Here is a 22393-nt window from a genome sequence, read left to right on the forward strand (position 1 = left end):
TTCCGGGTTCGAATGGAAGCGCGGTCGCCGTGGTGAAACGCCGTTTCAACTCGAAGGAGCCGTTTGCGTCCGTACCGGTCGGTCCACTTCCTCCCCGTCTTCTGGACTCTGCCAAAAAGTCCGAACGCTGAGAGTGAACAAAGAAGGAAAACAAATCTCCGAGAACGTGTTTCATTACTTCCAAATTGATTGTCAAGGCTTCAGTCAGGCCGCACATGATCCTCGTTTCATTTCTCTGCCATACAGCTTAATTTTTTTTTTTCCCCCCGCAAATAAATTAATAAACGTGTGAGTGAAACCACATGGATGTGTGTTTGTGCGGTTCCCCCTCGGTTGTCCGAAAGGGCCTGACAAGTGCAGGCAGTGGTTCCATTAGCTGGCAATTTGCTCTCAAGTCGTCCCGGGGGAGGGAGCAGGAATGACAGAGGGTGTTTTGGCAGGACGACGCACATGGCTCCGCTTAGGACGAGTTAACTGAGGTTCTCACACACACACACACACACACACACACAGACAGACCACGATTCAAACGCAATGAGATGCTTCAAGTGTGAGCGCTACGCACGCAAAAACGCTGATCCAAACGGATGTCGGAAACTTTTACTCTGAACCTATCGATGACTGTTAAGTGACCGGATTCAAATAATAATAAAAAAAAAATATATTGGTATAACATTCAACACAACGTAGAACGCATCATCTGAGTCCAATAGGATATGAGTGTCCATATGGTTTGAGCCAGATCGTAACTACAGTTCAAGGTAAACATGGCTGACTGAGGTGGGTCCATGCGTGCTCCCTTAGTCCAGGTCTCTGCGGACGGGCTCAAAACCTGGCGAGTGAATCACACGTAGCCCATACATCCCCTGCCTGTGCCTGGGAGGAGGACTGGGGGAAGGAGACAAAAAAAAAAAAAAACAAGCGCTCTGGACAGACGGCGCATTTATCTCTGCATACATTAAGAGCATACGCTGGTAATTACAGGGCGGGGAAAAATTCGGGAGCGGAGTCGGGATGAAACTTTGCTAATCGGCTACTTGGTGACGCGACCTCTTGAGATACGTCGGGGCTCGGTGTCGGTCCGGACTCGGTGCTGCACTGCTGAGCGAGGGGCACCAGGAGGCCACGCGCAGGTCCGAGTCCAAGCAGCGGGGGAACCGGTGGGCCCTCCGCTGCGCACACACACACACACACACACACACATACACACACACACACAGACTCTCCCCACCTCCCCCCACCCAAAGCTTTATTAGACCCCGGGCTCCATTGCGGCTCCAAACAGCTCAATGACAACACACAGGGCCTGCCAATTAGAAATAATTAGACAGTCATTTCAGTGGCAAGTCTTTTTAAGTGCATATATAACGATGCAATGATGCTTATTAGCCGGACTGAGCCAGCGAGGACCAGGGCCTCAAACGCTTTGGCGCTGGAGAAAATAATTATGCCAGTGATCACAAAGCGAGCTGCACATCTCTGTACTTCACCTCCACGCGTTTCAAAAATCCACTTCATTAGCTCCCATAATTAATCCTCCATTAATTGCAGGAAAAGCCCAGTTTACCTCCCTTCGTTTCTAATTATCATCTTATAAATAGTTATGGTTCTAATTAATGTGTTCATTAGGCAGGATATTTCTCTCAAAGCCTCGCTGGGAGCCAAAGGTCCGGCTTGGCTCTCTCTGAAGCCTAAGCAGCCAGAAGGTGAGGCCATCCTGCCTGCATTTGCTTTTATTTTACTACATTCAACCTCCTAATTGGCATTTAAAACCCAATTTGGAAGAACTTCAAGAAGCTTAAATAGGAGAGAAAGACAGAGAGAAGGCAGAAAGCGACGAGAGAGAGTTACATTTGGTGTTCATTTTTCTATGCCAGACCTGAAAGCTTTCCTGTCTCCGTCTTTTTCCCGGTCTCACCAGACGGACGAGACTTTTTATTGTCGTGAAGTGAGCACTCGTCGCATTATATTTGGTTTTATTTCCAAATCAGTGCAATGGTGCCTCTACAAAACACTGGTAGTGTCACTCTTCGACTTTTTTTTTTTCTCCCCCTGTCATCAAACGGCCAGATTTTGCCTTTGGTACACAAAGTAACTCGTCAGGTCTCTGTGATACGCACACAAAGAGTTGCATTCAAGCACACAGCTTTTTTGCTTTTTTTTAACCAAAATGCATAACAACATTAATAATTAGTTGATAACTAAAAAAAAAAAAAAAAAAACAAAAAACTCAGCTTTTCTTTTCTTTTTTTTAGTCCGCTCTGGGAAAACTCGGGATATTTTTGAATCCCATTGAAAGACGACGCTTGATTAGACAGCAATTAATTACAATATTGGCTCCTCATGAACGAAAGGGGAAAAGTGAGGATGCGCGTCTTCAAATAATCGCAGGTTCTGTCTAAACAACGCGGAAATACAGGGGAGTGTCAGAAAACGCGTCGGGAAAATAACCCATTTCGCCGTCGGTGCCATTCTTTGCTTAACCCATACATTAATATTTGCACGCTCATTTTGTTGGGAAAAAATAAATCAAGAGCGAAAGCAATTAATAACGAGCGTCCTTTGGATAAAACACACCGGCGAGAGCGAAAAGTTACTCTGCAAAGAAATTGTCTTGTGTGTGTTTGCCAACAAATCAAACAGGAATTGAGACGAATTGAGTCGGACGATCTTTTGAAAAAAAGCGATTCGAGCTTTCCGCATCGACACTCCCACAATAATGTAATCGAAAAACCGAGAAAACAGTAACAACCCATTACTCGCTATTCCCATTCTTCCTGTCCATAAAAGTGATTAAGGGGCGAATCTATTTCATTGCATGTTTCAATCACGTGGACCTTAAATAACACCAGAAATGGACTATTGATATGTTTATTTATTGCTGAGTTATTAACGTCATTTTGTTTTTTCCCCTGCAAGATGAAATTAAATCAATAGCACTTGAGTGAGCGCTACAGAAAAAAATACTGTGGTCCAAGTGCATCAGTGGGGGTGACACCTCCAGCTCTTTGTTTTGAAATTGATTTTCAGCTTCAGCCACAAATCTGGGCTCTGTGAACAAAAAAAACAAAAGCGATTTTCCAGGCCGGCCTATTACATATTAACACCGATCCCGGTTTGTTTTACCGACGGACGGGAAGAGAGAAGGACGAGTCTTTGATGCTAAACCCGCCTTTTGTTTTTTCCGACCATCGGGCTAACCCCATTTGATCGGCGGAGTGAGAAGACGGGTGCGATGTCTTTGGCGGGGCGATTTTCTTGTGTGTACGTTACACGCCACAGACTCTACAGCTAGGTTGCTACCCAGGGGAGGAGGCTGGTGCGTTGCGAGCCTGCCTGAGAGGTTGGCTTGGCAGAAATAAGAGGTTTGGTGGGGGTGGGACGGGGGTTCCTGTGGCGGTAGAGGGGAACACTGCTCGCGGCGAAGCAGGGATGAAAGCGGCTGTCTGTGTCAGTCACTTATTCCTCCCTTTGGTAAATAAAGGTTTCTGACAACAAAGCAGAGCAGCGCTTGACTGGCCTTTACAGACGATAAATAAAAAATACAACAGAGGGACAGAGAGAGAGAGAGAGAGAGAGGAGGAGAGAGAGGGGGGAAATATTTCAGATCTCATGACTGCCAGCATCTTGATTATCATGTAGTGGATGAGACACAGCTGAATTAGACCGGGACGCCGTTCACTTTAAATTAATAGTTTTCGCGAGTCAGGTAATCAACGAGTGACTAAAGGGGCCCGACGACGGGATCAATGCTGGTAACCCGCCTCTCAAAAAAGGTGGCGATCTAGATGTAGATGATGGATTCTGTGAAAACAACAGCCGACAAACCAAAGGGCGCTATTAAAACATTAGCACTACTTAAAATACCACCCGTGTCTACCTTGTTTATAATTTTATTTTTTCACCCATTACAACTTTGTCTTGTTTGTAAAGACCTTCTGGTTTGACAGAAGAGCCAATGATACAGATGGAGAATGCATTGCCTCCCGCCTCCTGCTCTCTGCTTTTATCAAGAAAAATCGCAATCAGCACATAACTGCTCTCAGTTTTGAATTTTTTTTTTTTTTTTCCCAGACAGAAGACAGCTGAGTGTGGAAAAAAAAAAAAAAAAAAAAAATCAGATTCGGATCCATTGACTGCTGCTGAGGGGCATCTTTATTCTCGAGCGTTTGCAGAGGGCTGATAAAAGCTCTTGTTGACAAATTTAACACGAATCAAGAATTACTCAGCACTAGTTATTGACCGGAAAAAAGAAATAAATTCAATACAAGCAACATTGTTCTGAGTTAACATACTGTTCAGCTGCAATTAGAGAAAAAAAAAAAAACACTATGGATCGATAAGTGGACCCCCTACAAGGCAGCTTCACATGTCTTTTGTGCTTGCCTCCACAAAGACCCTTGACTGAAGGCCCGAAAACATCATCTGCAGAGACCCTGAGAGGAACTTGGGAGTGATCTCCATTCCTTCTCATCTGGTTTGGCATCCGTCAAAACCGGCCGACGCTTTAAGGCTCTCTGATAACCAGGGCGGTTGGGGGCGGGGGGGGTCCAGGATGTACTTGTTCAAGGCAAATTCACACGTCGGTGTCTCGCGTAGCAAACACCACCTGCTACATCAGAGGCGAGCACGGACGCAAATGTGTTAATAAATATATGTCGGACACATATGCGCAGAAACGTTCCCACTCCGCCGCCTGACGGGGGAATTGCAGATCCAGGTGCAATAAAAGACTCGAAGGCCATTCTGCTCGCCCACAATAAACTTGGCGATTTTCCTCACCTCACTTCAGTCTCCTTCCCCTCCCCCTGTAAGACCTTTCCACTTTTTTTTTTTCCCCCCCTCAAAGTTCCTCACATCAGTGCCGCCACCATTCCCAAGCCACAGATGACCTTGCGCGCTCCATGTCGGAGCAAGGCACGAAAAACTATCTAGCAGATGTACGACACCTCATCTCATACGGGGGGGGGGGGGAAATTGCTGAGTGAAATAAATATCAGGCTATCGCTCAGCCCTGCACGCGCACACACACACACACACACACACACACACACACACACACACACACACAGGAGGGCTTCTATGAGCTCCCATGTGTGGGAAACATACCTCATGCTATGGAACTGCACCACAGACACCGTTGTTGCTGCTGGCTGCTAGATACGGCAGACCGCAGGTGGCGGCGTGGTTCAGGAACCATTTCAAAAGCCAGCGGTCTCAAATTTGTAGCCTGGCACTAGCAAGGCCTGAATGAGGCACTTACAAGATTGGGCGGTGATCAACGGTCACCCGTTAACTTGGAACTTTCAGTGGAAGATGGGCAGGAGCGGGTTCCTGAGTGAATGACAGAATCACATCATGTCCTATGCGAGACACAAAAGGCTGACCTGAGAGCTTAGCTAGGCGAAAGCTAAACATGCAGAACAATCTGTGAAATATTGTGTAAACACAGAACGTGTGTTTTCAGAGGGATCTGACGCGGTCCTAATGCAACTACAGATGCATGGCTGTCGGGGTTCTTTGTTCTCTCCTGCCAAACACGTCGCTGGGGTTCCGCGGGGAGCGAGCGTGGAGATCTTCAGCATTCGGATTAGAGCCCTTTCTATATCGGGGCTAAAAAGTTAGATGTTCATTTCACTAGCACGCTGCTCAATCGCCTCACCGTAAACGTCAGGATGGGTGCGCGCTTCAAATTTCACGGTCGCTTGTCTGGTGGGAGCACAGTGGAGTATTTGGCTCCGCGAGGAATGCAAAGCGATGTAGCTGTGAATGGCTGGAAGACCCAACACCTGACATGAAGCTCTTCTGGATACTGGTTTGGTTCCAACTTGAGGTATTGTTGCACATCAGATGGCATCAAGGTCAGCTCTGTAAGCCATGTGTCGACTGATCAAGGACGAATTTTTATTCAGTCGTAAATGAATAAATAGATTCGCGCCCCCTTCGATCGGCCGGTGACAGCGATTGGAAGAACTGGACTCACATTGGAAGTGAAAGTGTTGCGAAACCCGTTTTGTTCTTTGAGCAGCTGCCTGTTTGCTCCCACATTACAATCCTCTCCTCTTGCTTGAATACCCGCGTTCATCTCTCGACATCAGCAAGTGACAAACATACTTTGTTTGCGAAGCCAACGGAATCATCAGTCCTTGATGTTTCATTTTAAAAGAGGTGTCATTTTCAGAACGTCTGTGTAATACTTCCTGCTTCATTTAGATAAAATAGTGACAATGGTAAGATGGGCGCCGAGCGCTAGCCGGGCAGAGGGCCAGGACAGCGAGATGCCATAAAATAGGCGTCGAAATTGATAATCACACCGCTCGGCCACACACCGTATCTGGCGTGCAAGTCAGCTAAAGTGCTAGTTAGCTCCGGGTGGCGGTCTAATCAGCTAGCCGAACCAGCCGAGATGCATGTTTCACTTACCATCTAATCCGTGTCCCCGGGGGAAAACATGGGTAATTACAGGTCTCGCTCACTTCCCTTAAAATCAAAACAGCCCCGCGATGAAGCCGATCCGGTGTTAGTCGGGCTAAACACTGACGTTAGCACAATGCCCCGCTAACACAAGACGCCGCTGAAATATTAATGAGGAAAATGTAAGCGCGGGCCCTGAAGTGTACTCTCCAGCTCAGGAAAACCGCGTGCTGGCGCTCAGCTACGAAAGCGACGCGACGAGAGGCTGAAGTGGTGGATTTGTCGCACCTGCCACACTGCTGGCGGAGTGCGGCGCCGACACGGTGACTGACTGAGCCACACGCGTTTAAGCCGTCCTGTGGCCACCCGCGAACGGCGAGCACCTAAAGACGAGCTTGTTATCCACCTGTGATGAGAGCTTGTGTCATCTTTGTTGGACGGGGCGGGCGTCAGATCACTGCATGCTGTTGCTGCGCCCCCCACGGACTGCACTATGATACCCCACTACATGCATACAATAATTTGCGCGCACGCACACATGCCGGTGTGCACATGTGCGCGTGCAAGCCCGCACACCAGCATTCATGCACACACACACACACACACACAGCCTGATATGCCTGCTCACATCAAAGAGAATAAACATTAATGGCAAATAGGTAATCTGCTCCTCTTGTCTGTTTTACATTTCAGGGCAAGATTGACTGCCTCCGAGGGACCTGGCCTTCCTCTGATTGAGGATGTTAAAAAAAAAAAAAAGGGCAAAAAAAGAGAGGAGAGAGTGAGGGAGCAACAATGGATGGTAAACACATGATAGAGCATTATTCTTATTCCATGAATCCTTTTTTTTTTTTTTATTTATATATAACAGATTGGAAAGAAGGTAATAATATTCCCTTCTTTCAACTCACGGTGGTCCCGCTATGGTCCTAATCTTTCCCTGTGCAATATTCTGATGCAGACATTATTATTCTCATTTCTTCTGAATAATATCCTGCACTCAATCCTCTCTACCAGTGCCGCTTTTGTCTTTCCACTTCATTTTACACTTTAAAGATCTTCACCGCCCTTCTGCGCCCGCTCAACCTCATCGCTCCATGATCCTCCATCCCCGTCAAACTTCTACTGTCCCCGCGCTTTCCCTCTCGCCGGTTGGCGGGCTCGGACTCTTCGCGCACTTTCGTATTCTGGTGGTGATGCCGAGTGTGCGTGGCTGGAGTGGGCCGCGGGCGGCGGCTCATATCCGATCTGCGTATCAATCATGAGGCGCTGTCCACTCAATCCTCCACTGATCCATCAGCCGGCTCCTTAGCCAACGCCGGCAGGTTCATCCAGACCCAAACGTGTAAACGCCTGCGCACAACTGTGTGTGTGTGTGTGTGTGCAAGCATGCACAGACACGTGACTGACAAATGGCAGTCCACGCACCTGTGCACAATATAGACCTACTGGTTTTCTCCCAACGGCGCTGGATTACAATAAACCTATCACAATCACATCCCTGAACATGGTATATTTACGCTACTAGGATTAATCAGTCCAAAGTATGAGATAAAGTCGTTCTCCGCTAACTGCGCGACTGTAAAAACATGACACGCGCGACCCGAATTGCAGCTGCCACTGCAAAAACGCTGCGACTCTATCATCAGTGGCATCAATTTGCACAACACCACCTCTGTCTCCGCCTCCACCTCAAAACACCCACACAATCCCTTCGCCGTCACCGCCAACCCAACCCACCTGCTCCTTTGCACGCCGCTAAGCCGATTACACAACACGACTCTCCTAATTACAGAGCAGCAGTTGTAAACACCAATGTCATCAACCGTAGCTCTAAATCTCGCAAATTCCTGTCCACCTTTCATCCCACACCCAACCAGAAATGCCATTTTTCCACAGATGTGATCGCCGGCGACGCCGTGAGTGACTGGTGCGTCGGATTCGCGAAAGCCATTCGGCTAAAGAAAAAATTCCCCCGCATTAACCGTTTCGGCGCACAGCGTAGTGCAGACTTTGCGCCGTGCGACCATTCGGTCGGAGTGTGCGGCGTCTTTTCATTCGCATTATCAACCATTTTAATGTCAAAAGTCTCTGCTGCATCAAGCCTTCATTCTGACACCTCTCTAATGAGGATATTAAAACACTTTTTGCTTTGTGATTAAAATGATCTCTGCTCTCCCCCGCAGCCATACACAAGTAAACAAAGGGCCTCACTCGCGCATATATTATGACAACCTTTTCTGCGGTTGTACATCTGTGCATGTATCTATGCATGCGCGCGCGTGTGTGTGTGTGTGTGTGTAGTGGGGGGATTTAAAACACCACAGTTTACTGGTTCATTAGCACCAGATTAGCTATGCAAATGACATGGACCACCACACACAGAGAGTTTCCCTTTATGTTTCTGAAAAGGGTACTAGACTTGCTGTAGCACTGAGAGACAGAGAAGGGGCGAGTGACAGAAATAGAATATGTGTGTCTGTTTGTGAATTATAATTTGTTCAAGTAATGTATAGATAATGATTAATTATTTGCATTAATGAGTGAAGGTGAGCTGCTATCAGAGGAGATTCATAAGGACTGGACTCTGCATTTCATACGACCTGCTGTTTATCTGTCCCTTCCATTAATTTCTGCGCTGGTGATCAGATGAGATGGCTATCCTGTCACCCCTTTCCAGGCGGAATAAAGCGAGTGTGTGCAAATCCATAATGAAATCAAAATTTTCCAAACGTGCTTCTACCTGATGATATAAACCATAAAGGTTTGAATATATAAAAATATGAAATATATAAATGTTATTTGGGGGTGGTGGGGTTGTTGTTTTTGTACCACGACAACCATTGAAACACCTTGTTGCGGCTTCATTTAGAAGTGTGACCGAACCAAGTTGTATTTCATGGCATTCCCACATGCTATAGAGACTTGGATCAAAAAAGAAATTGAAAATCAAGAAGAAAAGTTATTCAAGGTGAAAAAGGGCATCAGTGGAAAATCTAATTCAAATCAGTTCTGTGGTGCTTTGAATTGTCGCGACTATGACAAACTTTAATCTTAATGCCTGCTCAATTACAGTGTAAATTGAAAATAAAGTTAAGCTGAGTAGAACTCTGTCGTGTCACCTCCTGTTCCGGCTGCGCGACCTGTGCGAGCGGTGGCTCCTCCTTTTGTCTCTCTCGCCACTGCGACTCCTCCTCCTGCGCGACGAGCTGCGGGACGAACTGCTGCTGGAACGTCTTCGTCGCCTTAGAACACGTGGAGGAAACGTACGCGGTTAATCCAAAATGTGAAAATCGGCAATCGAGTATTGCTTATAGCTTTATTATCTGCCACGTCGAGTCTTTCGCACATCATGCAAGGGTGGAGAATCTCCTCAAGAGCTTCCTCAGTACTACATGGATTTATATTGTGGCGGCAGCGCTAATAAGCTTTTTAGCATCGGCGAAAAAGCCTCATTGCCGGGCCAGGGCAGCAGAGCAATGCAAGCTGCCCTAGAGTTCCACCACAGGGACCTCTTTGGTGCTCTGCTGCTCTTTAATGTGGCTACTGCCGTGTGTGTAGCATCTATTTTAGAAACACAACTCACGCGGCGTCGCTATTGATATCGTGTAGCAGGAGGCATTCGCGGGGGTGAGTGTAAATTCAGAGCGCGCCCCTTTTTCTACTGTGCAAACAGTTTGAGCAGTATTCATTATTTAAAATATCTGCTTTTGTTTCATCAAAGTCAAAAATACCCAAATCTTTGCGGCGCGCATATGCAGAAAACACACATACTCCGTCCCATGGGAGATCTGCTCGATAGAGGACGAGAGAAGAAAAGGGAAAGCAATACAAATAACACAGAGGCTGAACTATCAAACTAGATTTGTACCACTTAGAGCGCAGCAAAAGAAGATCCATTAGTATTCTTAGGGCTGGATCCCATGAGTAGGGGCTTGTGAAATAACTTCCGCCACTCTGGTACAAGTATTTTTCAAGAAGGTGTCGGGAGCTTGCATTGTGCGATGGGAGCTGTATACAACCCCTCAAAGACACGGGAAAATGCTGGGTGATGCATGAAGATACGTAAAAACACCCACACGAACTCGGCAGCAAGTTTCGTACGAATGCCTCACCCCCGCCTTTCTAATACTTACTCAGAATTCTTCCACTCTGCCAAGCTAATTATGATATCACTGCCATAGCTGTGCAGTAAAGAGTAAATATCATCATAATATATAACCCCCTGTTGTCAATATTATTGTACTTTACGTCGTCTGGCTGGATATGCAATACTACAAGTGGATTAGGTCGATCCATGGACTCCAGCGATTACCTTCCACTTACGTATGGGGTATATATATGCTTAAATTCTAGTCAGGTGTAGAATTCATTACAGGGCTATATGACACTGCCGGTCAGTCTGTTTATCACCTGATTATTCCAGCAGTAGGGCGGGTGTGCCGTACACTGATAACACACATCGCAGCAGGGGTGTTATAACATGAGTGGGCTTATTAGACGCATGCCGATTTATTGTTTGTCATCCTGCAATGTGTATATGCGAAAGTATTTGAATACATGTCTACTTTTTCATTTCAAGAAAAAAAAAGGCAGCACAAGAAAGCGAAAAACACGGGTTTTCCTCACTGCATGGTGAGAGTACCAAACACAGAGTCAATATTGGGAAAATCTCAAAGACAAAACCTCAACAATAATTACTCCTAAAATAATAATGAGAAGAAAAAGATCCGGCCTTTCCGTCTTTTCCTTTAGACAGAGGATGATGATTTTTTTGAAGACATAATTCACAGCAGAAGATGTTGAGAACAACCCAGGTGACATCTTGAGATGGTGCATATGCAAGCTGACAATGCAGAATGAGCGCGATACGTCATCTCTTGCTCTCTCTCTCTCTCTATTGATCAAAATGTACCTAATAGATGAGGGTCTGTAGTCCCGAGGTTTACACAGCCCACCCGGCCCCACCCTACACATACACTGACTTCCCATCAGCAGTAATGGACCTTGACCAAGTCTCATAAATAATTACCATCCACTGGCCTTGTCTGAAACGCTACACACAGCCAACGGCAGCTGTGGGCGGATGGGCGGACGGACGGTGACGGACAGATGGAAGCCCGGCCGAACCGCTTGTAAGCTACTTGTAGGGATATCTGATTATTGCTGAACCCCCCCCCTGCCTCCGCAGCTGATAAATAGCGACGCTTAAGATTTCGATGATCCCGGGATGATTGTCATCATTACCCGCTGCTTATTTTAACTCAATATCAAGATCACGTTTTCTCTTCTGAGAGGTTTACGTTCAAAACACATAAAAATGAACACACACGTTAAACTGGGAAAACGTGTGAAATTGCGAAAACAAAAGTTTTTTGAATGAGAGCGACAACCCAAAGGGGCTTTCCTCAACGCTAGCAAGATGCCACATATTGATATGCCAATCCAAACTACGTCTTCTTTTCCTTTCGGCTGCTCCCCTTAGGATCACCACACCGAATCATCTTCCTCCATCTCACCCTCACCTCGGCATCCTCTTCTCTCACACCATCTGAGTTCATGCCCTCTTTCACCACATCCATCTTCTTCCTGTCCTTTGACCCACAGTATTTGACCCCTGATTGCAACTGATTGCAGTCCTTGTTAACCTGGGCCTTTACATGTTTTACGTCGGACCTTCCTGGGAAAACCACTGACATCTATCAGAGTTTGAGACCGGCTCAAAGAGATCACTGACTTGCGCACCCCACCGAGGCTACATTGGCCCCCCAGATCTGAAATCTGCCTCCAAAGCGTCCCACTTGACGATATTAATGTGTACAATAACACATGCGTTTTTCAAAAATAGAAAAGTTATTACGAGGAGGTGGGGAGCCTTTGCGTCAATCAAAGTATATGACAAGTTGTGAAACTACCAATGGCCCTGCGACATCGACATAGCTTGCTCTTGCTGCTGTCTTTCTACCGACACCTGTTTAAATGCAAAAAGGCTGCAACAGTAAGCATGGCAGCCTTTTTGTAAACAGAGGCTTATCACATAAAAACCAGGGTTTCCCATGTGCAGTGCAAAAGTAAAGGGCAAAACACTGAATAACAAGTAGTGTAAGCGATTCAAAAATAAGAGCGATTTTCATTTCAGTAGATTTGTTGAAGTTGTTGCAGCTGCTTAGTTAGACTTGGGCGGTTTGAATATCAACATCAATGTCCAAATTGAAAAGAAACAGCTAGGGTTGGAAGATAAACACAGCTAGCCGGCTAGCCACCGGGAGCTAACGCTCACCTCCTCTCCCTGTCTCTGGATCGTGAGCGGCTCCGGCGGCTGGACCTGCGGCTCCGACTGCTGGTCACTCTGCTCCCGGAGGATGAGGAGGAAGACGAAGAAGAAGAAGACGACGAACGGCGGCGCTGCTTTCTCTTCCTCTTCTCCCGGTTGTCATCGTCGCTGTCAGACGAGTGGCGACCCATGCTAGCTGACAAGTCAGCTGAGGAAGCACACGAATGATGAGTTCATGAAATGCAACGTTCTTGTATTAACAGCTAAATTAAACATATTGAGACAACTCTCGGAGAAATCTCGACATATACATTTATGCTATTTGACCCTGTGCTCGAGTTATGAGCGAGCAACGTCGCTTAAAAAAACCACTAATGTCAATTGAGAACACCTGTAACAAGACATATTTTGAATGGTGACGGTTAGCTGGCTAGCAGGCTAACAGTGCTAACCGAATGCTTCGCTTTTATGATTTAACTAAACCCCCGTCATTGCCGGCAAATAAACATGTCTCGTTTTAATTTCACGTTGAGTAAAAAAATAAATATTTCAGAGGAGTGAGTCCATGTTGTCTTTATCTTTGCTGTAAATCCCGCTCCTCACCATTGAATGCTCCCTGGGCTCCACCACAACAGACACGAGTAACGTCCAAGACTCGGCTAATCGAGTCCGAAGGCATCGATCGATTCCAGGCAGGAATAATCGACCACAGAGCGATCGATTGAAAGCCTGCTCGGTTTGCAATTAGTTCATGTTTGGGAACGATCCGTTATTTATCACATCCTCTGTTTTGAAGCCGTTAATACTGACATTTTAAGCTTAGTTTTATAATTATATCACCACACAACGCTGACAGCCTATGCATAGTTTACCAATGGGGGGGGGGGGTTATTCAGCAGAATGCTGCACAATCTACGACTGAAGACCTTTAAGAGTCGTTATAAAACAATTTACAAATTGAGAAATGTTACAAGTGGTAAGGAGACAAATAATCTCATATTTAATTATATACGGAGCAGCCCGGCTACTCGCCTCCTCGACAAATGCATCATCCCACATCAAGATATCATTTCAGTATGGGGAATTCTTTTCTTTTATATTTGTGAGTAAATCGACAGTCTGGCCTTGTCATATTTCGTTTGAATAAGGCAGTGCATACACACACACACACATACACACACACCACTAACACTAACACGAACAAATGCATTCTAGAGTTCTGTTGATTTGAGTTGAGGCCGTAATAAAATGCAGCTCATCCATCTTTAAATAAAGATCACGGTACGATGGGGCGTCTCTGCAACTCGGCTAAGAGCACAGTAATTAATTCCTGCAAAAATTGGAAAAAAACAAAACAAAACAAGAAAAAAACAATAAGAAAAAAAAACACATTTTAATACTGAAAGTGAGACAAGCATTTTGACAACACGGTGTAATGAATGAATGGATAACAGAGCCTCTCGCAGGGCTGGCTGGAGCGCATTAATTGGGTTTTACGCAGCAAATAAATGAATTAGTTGAGGACTTCATCCTGCTCGCAGACGCAACAGGAATAATAGAAATTAATGCCTAAAGGTTGGAGCTGAAACACCGTTAATATTTAATTAGGTGTATTGTTGGAGCTTTACGTGGAAACGGGGCTTTCAATAGATTATCAATTAATGCGCTTTATTTTTTTTCTGCATCAAATTCACCCCCCGACGCTTTCGAAATCCCGCCGTCTCCCGTTTCTCGTCTGGTTTCATGTAACGTTGTCTTTTTTTTTTTTTTTTTTTTGCTTAATTGCTCTCTCTTGCTCTCTCTCGCGCACACACACACACACACACACACACACACACACACACACACACACACACACACACACACACACACACACACCACACACCCTCCCTTCGTCCTCTTATGGGCCCGTTATTACCGCAAGTCAAGCATGGTTTATTTATTTTTGTGCAAATATAGGCAAACATATCTGCGGGAAAATAAGAGTTTAAAAATGTTAATGAGAGATCCCGGTGGCGAAGCAACGCGAGAGGCGCCGCGATTAAACGTTTAGCCGCCATTTAACACGCTAATGGCTTAAAGAGTCCGCCGAGGATTAATATTAGAGGGTACGGTTTCGCCAATGACTATTTAGAATAACAAAGTCACTGATTTGGGAGCATAAAACCGTCGGCGTGGAATAATTTCCTCCACTTCCTCCCTAAACTTTCACACATAAAGATGTGTAATAACATAGTAACAACACAGTGGTTCGGTTATTACCGTGTAATAAGACAATTCATTCGTCATTCCATTTTTAATGCATTACATTATGAATATTTTAGAATGTAATGCGGGGAATTATAGGGGATTAAGGAGTGTACCTCCTCGGATGCAGCGAGGAGAAAGTGTCCGCTGCTTCCTCCCCTCCTCCATCACCCTGTCATCCGGGTCTCTCACTTTTGTTTTTGTTTTGTTTTTTGTTATTGTTTTTTTTTTTGCCCCCCCCAATCTGATCACAGAAATGCAAAGGAAGGACTCCTCTTCCATGTGCACCCCACCACCTACCAACACCATCCTTGTCATTTTCAGATAAGTTTTTTTAAGCCACACCCCTGCAGAATGAGAGAGAGAGAGAAAGAGAGAGAGAGAGAGAGAGAGAGAGAGAGAGAGAGAGAGAGAGAGTAGCACTCTCCTGGGTGTTTAAAGAACTAACTCAGGACAATAGCAGCGAATGAGCGCTTAATTAAATTAATTAGTCCTTCTTGTCAATCTAGGATTAATGGCCAATAGCGGCGCTGCAGCTTAATGTTTTTTTTTTTACTCTCTCTCTCCCTCTCCTTCTCTCTCATATAAGGGGAAGGAGGGAGGGGAGGGAGGTGGTGGTGGTGGGTGGTGGGTGGAGGTGGAAGAGGAGGAGGGGGGCTCATCCCGGCATCCTGAGGGGAGGTAATTTGCACGGATCAAGGGGGCAAGGCGCCGCAAAGTATAAATACTGTGACTTCAATAGAGGATCAGCAGCAGGTTCCCCAACTCCGCCACCAAAGGAGGAGGAATTGGCCGGGAAGACGCGTCTTTCTCCAGCCCGCACCTTTTCTTTTTTTTTTTTCTGAGCTGGCAGCATCACCTCCTATCATTTTCAAGGGGGTCGACTTTTCAAAAAAAAAAAAAAAAAAAAAAAAAGGAAAAGAAAAAGAGAGGGAGAGGGGGAGAGAGAGCCACACCATTGATGTCTTAAGCTGCGGCGGAGAAGGGAGAGAGAGAGAGAGAGAGAGAGAGGGAGAGAGAGAGAGTGGGTTTTCTTCTTCTCTGAGAGGAGGGAAAGTAGTGATGGAAGAGCTCACCGCCTTCGTGTCCAAGTCTTTCGATCAAAAAGTGAAGGAGAAGAAGGAGGTGATCACGTACCGGGAGGTGCTGGAGACCGGGGCGACGAGAGCGGGGAGCCGGGAGTGTTTAAGCGCGGAGCCGGGCTGCAGGGAGGAGGCGGCGGCCGCTGCAGCCGTCACCCGGAACGTTACGCTCTCGCCGGGCAGGGAGACGGACATGCTCGGGCCGGAGAGGCTCCGGGACTCGGGAAGCCCCAAACTCATCGACGGTAAGGAAAAGAGGCGTTCACTGACTTCCGAATACAATCTGTAAAAAAAAAAAAAAAACAACCTCACCCCTCGAAAAAACTCTCACCTTTCATCCGAAAACGCGTGGATTTCTTTCGTTCGCGGTCGAGGAGTTTCACACACACACACACACACACACACACACACACACACACTAGACACCTGTCACCCTCCCCTTCTGATATCAAATATTAATACCCCCACTCCTCTCTTAAGAGATGCTCCCCAATTTCTCCCTGTGATTTCCCAAAGTTTCGGTTTAACCTCCGGTTTCCTGAACGCACCGTCAACCGGCGAGGCCTCCCGGGGTTATTTACAATTTAATCCCCCCCTAAAAATCTTCTATTATCGATGAATTATTAGCGAAAGAACCCTCACTATTTCATTATTCCAATTTTATAAAATTATTGTTTTTAATTCCTTTGCGGATTTATTTCATTAATATACCCACACTTGCACGTCTATAAAAAATATATAAAAATAGGTAATAAACGGAAAGCAACCGTATCGCACACACACACACACACACACCTGAACCGAAAACACACCGCGTTGCGTTCAAGGCAAAAAAAAATCAGGTTATACAGACCTGTTTGCGTGTCCGTGCGACGAACACACGTTTCATTTATTTTTTTGTAATATCCAAACCCCCGGTCGTTTTATGCACTTACACATTTATAAACGTGTAATAGTGGCATTTGTACGGGATCAAACGACATTTGGCTGTCTTTAAAAAAAAAAAAACGCGTCATAGGGGGGTTGGAAATGACATGTGGTCGTCAGCGCGGTTAAAAGACCGGCGTGTGTGTGTGTGTGTGTGTGTTACATATTTATAAGCGGTTAATAATTAAAGAGTTTTATGTAGCTCTACAAAACATCCGGGATGTGATATTCTCTGTGATATCCGAGGGGCTGGAAGGGCCACGTCTCCCCCGCCGCACATCCATCCATCCCTTTGTTTTTCTCCTTTCTTTCGAGATCTCTACCTCTACTCAAAAAATATATATATATTTTTTAAACTTAAATTTTATTTTTGCATTTTTATCGCGAGATTTTCCTCTCCGAGACGAGAGTCTTTTTTGTTTGTTTGTTTGTTGCACGCAGACAGGACGCTGGGCTTGAAAAAAAATAGTAATGATAATAATAATAATAATAATAATGGGAGGCGCCCATCACAGGTGCAGGTTAATTGTGATCTGAAGAGATTTGAATCCATTTGGGAGTTGTTGTTTTTTTTTTTTTTTGTTGTTGTTTTGTTGGAAATTATGGGATGTCGGAGAGCCAAGCCGCTGACTCCCCATCCTTCTTTCTTGTCGCGGTGTGAACAAACCAGGCACCACGGACGTCAAGGACCGCAAAGAGGACTCGAAGCCCATCGAGGACGAGACTCAGACCAAGATCAAGCAGAGGAGAAGTCGGACTAACTTCACGCTGGAGCAGCTCAACGAGCTGGAGAGGCTCTTCGACGAGACCCACTATCCGGACGCCTTCATGCGGGAGGAGCTGAGCCAGAGGCTGGGACTGTCCGAGGCCCGGGTGCAGGTAAGAGCCGGGATAATAACTGTGTAGTAATGCGTTAATAACATTGTAATTACTGCCACCACCACCACCATCGCTAATCATATTATCACTAATAATAACAACAACATATTGTTAAGAATATTGATAATACAAGCGTAGGATATTTCAAGTTACTCATGTTGGCAAAATGTCTGAAGACAGAATTGTACAAATAACAATATTTAACGTAAGATCCGAGTGTGAATGCGAGACACTTGTTTAATTTGAATTTAATAATAATAATAACAGTAACAATAATAATAAAAGTCATTATAATATTAACCACCATCATGTGATGATTGTTTTCTTTAATTTATGACAAAAGAGATTTTGTTTTCTGTCCATAAAAAACTTGATGTCACATGTCAACATTGTTCAGGAGGACATGAATTGAATGAGGGTTTAAATCCTGTGAAATTATATTTGTTGTTTTTTTTTAAATCCTGTAAAAGGACACATAGGTGTGAAAGAACAGCATCTGAATTGCTGAAAACGTTTATTAAAATCCTAGTGTGTGTGTGTAAGTGAGAGAGAGAGAATTTTGTCACAGAAAATACACGTTTCCCATATGAATCCACGAAAGCAGTTTTCTTTTGCCTCCTTTTTTTCTCTATTTCTTTGTTTCTGATGCTGCGCGGTTTGCCACGTTATTACGCATTAATAACGAGTTATTACGCATTAATAACGCGTTATTGCGCATTAATCGGCATTCGGGGCCTCGTTTGGAGATCAGGAGCGCATATAATCTTAATCGTGCAAATCCGGTGTAACGAACACCCGCTCAAATATTTGTCCGGTCGTGAGTCACCAGAGGCCCCCCATGTGTGTGTGTGGGGGTGCGTGTGTGTGTGTGTGTGTGTGTGTGTCAGAGCTGCTGCCTCTTCATTTATTTATTTATTTATTTTGATTTTTTTTTTTTTTTTTTTTTAATTTTCCCTGGGCAAAGACCATCTGGGCAGAAACCCAGTAAGGGTTGCTACAGAAAGTGGTGGGGTGGGGATTTTTTTTTCATGGTGTGTGTGTGTGTGTGTGTGTGTGTCTTGAGTAACAAGAGCGTGGAAGGGGGGATGGAATAAACATCAACACAAATGTTTCTTATCTGATTTATAAAAACGCAATAACATCCTATTCCAGACACAGCATAGAGGGAGGGGTGTGTGTGGGTGGTGTGTGTGTGTGCGCATGGTGAACATAGCAGTCGAAAACAAATCATAACAATAAGTCCAAAGACCCCCCCCCTCTTAAAAAAAAAAAAGTTAGAGCCAGCTCTTTTTGGGTGAGACTGGAATCTCACCAATGAGGCGCATTGTTGTCCCGAACAAGCAGCCCGTGTGTGTGTGCGTGTGTGTGTGTGTGAGGGAGGGAGGGGGGGGATTTGCATAAATTATGGAGTATTTTCTATCCAAAACAAGCCCCTCTCCTTCCCCACCCACACTCCCTCCCCCCCTACTATCCTTTTTAACCGCGGCCGGACATTCATTTTACATTTATTACGAATAAATGAATAAAAACGCATAAAAAAAGAAACGGCCTCAATCGATGAGGTGGTAAATGATGATCGAGGCGCTTATAAAAGAACTTCCGGTTGGGGTAAGGGTTTTGGGGGTGGAAGGGGGTCAATAAATGAAAAACCAGCTGACAAGGCCGGATCGATATATAATATTTCAATCACGCCCGGTGACGCGCGTCCACGGGGCCGCGGATTCGCGCGTCGTGGGCTAATTTCACCCGCCGTTTTGTCTGCGAGATTCAAAGCGGATTATCATAGTGACGGATCGTTTAATCTGTGTACCAGGGGCGCCTCTCTGAGAAATTTCCCGATTTCAGTGGCAGGAAACGAGTGTGCATGTGTGTGTGTGTGTGCTTGGCTTTGAATGCATGTCTTCTCTTGTGCGTGTGCGTGTGCACGCCACGGCGGCGATTAGAGCCAAAAAAAAGCAAAAAAAAAAAAAAAAAACAAAACTGCAAGGCATTTTAAACGCTTCGATGACACGGATTTGTATTTTTTTCCCTCTCTCTCTCTCTGTAGATAAGGGTAATTAATTTCAGCGGTCATTTAATGAGAGAGGGATGGAGGGATGGAGGGATGGAGGGATGGAGATGGAGGCTGTGCTCTCAGATCGTCCTGCTCTGATGTCCACAGCCATAATAGCACCGCTGCTATTCGATATCTGAGAGTCCATTCAAGTCTTTGGGGGACGCGAATCTATAGAAAGATGAAACCGGCGCTGACAAGGTTATTTATTAGAGTCCAATCGTCCTGCGCGTTTCCAACAAGGGTGTTTCTATTCTCCCAGAAAGGATTCCATGTCCTCCTCCTTTCTAGATCTTTTCTCCTCCTCCCCCTCTCCTCCTTTTTGTAGACTAAATGTAATAATTAAAATCTAGGGTTAAGCAGTGTCATTAATATTTCAGCTCTCCTCTGGGGATGTTGTTTTTTTTTTTTTTTTGCTTCTTCTTCTTCTTCTTCCTTTTAATCCCCCCATCCCCTCCTCCTCTTCCTCCACTCCCCCCCCACCCCCACCCCCCACGCTCCCCCAAAAGAAGCTGCCAATCGGCGGGCCTCTGACGAGTCTCTGTCCCCCCTGCAGGTTTGGTTCCAGAACCGGAGAGCCAAATGCAGAAAGCAGGAGAATCAGCTACATAAAGGTGCATTTTTATTATTTGTATTTTTTTTAATCTTGAATTTATCTTTTCAATTCAATTTCATTTTCATCCTCGGCCCTCCATCTTCAGGTCGGGCGTCATTTCCTCAGTATCCTCCGATGATCAGTACTTTTTACCCCCCTCTTCCTCCTCCCCTCAGGAGTCCTTATTGGAGCGGCGAATCAGTTCGAGGCTTGTCGCGTGGCGCCATATGTCAACGTGGGGGCTTTGCGGATGCCATTCCAACAGGCAAGTCATACTTTTAACCCACACACACATACACACACACAGACACACACCTCCACCCCCGGATCCCCGCTTTCAAAGGCGGGGAGTAATTAAATCGTGATTACCACAGGACGGCGAGGCCTGCAGAATGAAATGGGATTAATTCACTTTATTGATATGGATGGTTTCCACTCGCTGGTTGTTCAGCTTTACACATAGAACATATTATCAATGTCTTTATTTTATCCGTCCATTGCTTTTTTTTTTATCTTATTTTTTTCACCTTTGAGTGCTTAGGAATTAGGCCGCAGACCTCACATCCATCGTGTGGAGTCAAAGCCTCACTTCCCTTTTGATTACGCTATGAATTCAAAGATATATATGAGGAGAAGAGTTCATGGGGGATTTTTTTTTATTATCATTATAAGTCAAAATATTGTAGTAGGGATGACAGGGTGCCTGGTTCGATTCTGACAAGGGGGCCTCCGTGTTCTACTCATGTGTGCACGGGTTCCCTCCCTCCACTGTCCTCCCACGGTCCCAAAACACATAGGAGGTTCATTGAAGACTATAAATATCCCAGATATGACATGAATGAGTGAGTGAATGATTGTATGTCTATATGACCTGCGAGTAAGAGAGTGAACGGTTGCATGTATAAGACACGTGAATGACAGAGTGAATAGCTGTACGTCTCTACATGTGGCCCCGTGGCGGACTGGCTGGTTTAGGGCGAACCCTTGCTCTCGCCCAAAAAGCTGGGATCGGCCCTGGCCCCTGAGTGCAGGATGAGCATTATAGATCATGAATGAATGAACGTATTTCCGCACCTTTGGGTACATCTGGATTTGTTGACCCACTGCGTCCCAGATGTTACACTTCCCATTAGGCCTTGAGTTTTACTGTGATACTTACATGCAAGCACGTCACTCCTGCAATGTTAACGCATGTTCTCCCCCCACCCTTCCTTCTCTCCACCCCCCCACCCCCCACCCCTCCATCCGTGCGTCCCGTCCTGTAGGATAGTCACTGCAACGTACCGCCCTTCTCCTTTCAGGTGCAGGCGCAGCTGCAGCTGGACAGCGCCGTGGCGCATGCGCAGCACCACCTGCACTCTCACCTGGCGGCGCATGCGCCCTACATGATGTTCCCGGCGCCGCCGTTCGGCCTGCCGCTGGCGACGCTCGCCGCCGAGTCCGCGTCCGCCGCGTCGGTTGTGGCCGCCGCCGCCGCCGCAAAGAACACCAGCAAGAACTCCAGCATCGCCGACCTGAGACTGAAGGCCAAGAAGCACACGGCCGCGCTGGGCCTGTGACCCCGTGGGTGTGGAGGAGGACGGGGAGGAGAAGCAGGAGGAGGAGGAGGAGGCGCCTCCACGCGGAACAAATCACTTGCAAAGTGAAGAACACGAGAAAAACAAACAAAACAAAACAACAACAAAAAAAACAAAAAAACAAATAACAACAACAACAACACCCGAGGACGATATTTATCTTTTTTTTTTTTTTCTAAATGAAGGACGATTAGAATAAATATAAAATAAAGGCTATTTATGGACGGACGAGGAGGGCGGTGACGTCATAGCCTGCGGAAGTCATTTTTTTATAAGCAAAAAAATAAAAATAAAAAAAAGGAAAAGAAGAAGAAGAGTGGGGACGGCGTGGGGGGACCCCCCCCC

General features: G+C 45.8%; 2 protein-coding genes across 3 annotated transcripts in view; one reads left to right on the forward strand and one right to left on the reverse strand.

Annotated features, from left to right (window-relative positions):
- The window catches only part of rsrc1 (arginine/serine-rich coiled-coil 1), a 115952-nt gene extending 102610 nt beyond the window's left edge, over nucleotides 1–13342 (reverse strand). Inside the window, exons 1-3 of the mRNA XM_086164027.1 lie at nucleotides 13292–13342; nucleotides 12695–12896; nucleotides 9537–9659 (exon numbers count right to left, since the gene is read on the reverse strand). Coding sequence (XP_086020153.1) covers nucleotides 9537–9659; nucleotides 12695–12879 — 308 coding nt within the window. The 5' untranslated portion in view covers nucleotides 12880–12896; nucleotides 13292–13342. The remainder of the gene's footprint in view (nucleotides 1–9536; nucleotides 9660–12694; nucleotides 12897–13291) is intronic.
- Nucleotides 13343–15579: 2237 nt separating this feature from the next.
- On the forward strand, nucleotides 15580–22173 carry shox2 (shox homeobox 2). 2 transcript variants are annotated; one of them, XM_086164420.1, is made up of 5 exons: nucleotides 15580–16262; nucleotides 17615–17823; nucleotides 20433–20490; nucleotides 20648–20736; nucleotides 21773–22173. In XM_086164420.1, exons 1-5 carry the CDS (start codon nucleotides 15998–16000, stop codon nucleotides 22028–22030), a joined length of 879 nt encoding a protein of 292 aa, XP_086020546.1. In that variant the 5' UTR covers nucleotides 15580–15997; the 3' UTR covers nucleotides 22031–22173. The 2 variants fall into 2 exon arrangements, with proteins under 2 accessions (XP_086020546.1, XP_086020545.1); XM_086164419.1 differs by having other exon boundaries at nucleotides 15582–16262; nucleotides 21737–22173.
- The last annotated feature ends 220 nt before the right edge of the window (nucleotides 22174–22393 follow it).

The sequence above is a fragment of the Fistularia commersonii genome, chromosome 18 (assembly GCF_037954325.1).
Source record: "Fistularia commersonii isolate RoL2024-O1a breed Wild chromosome 18, RoL_Fcom_v1.0, whole genome shotgun sequence".
Lineage (NCBI taxonomy): Eukaryota > Metazoa > Chordata > Actinopteri > Syngnathiformes > Fistulariidae > Fistularia > Fistularia commersonii.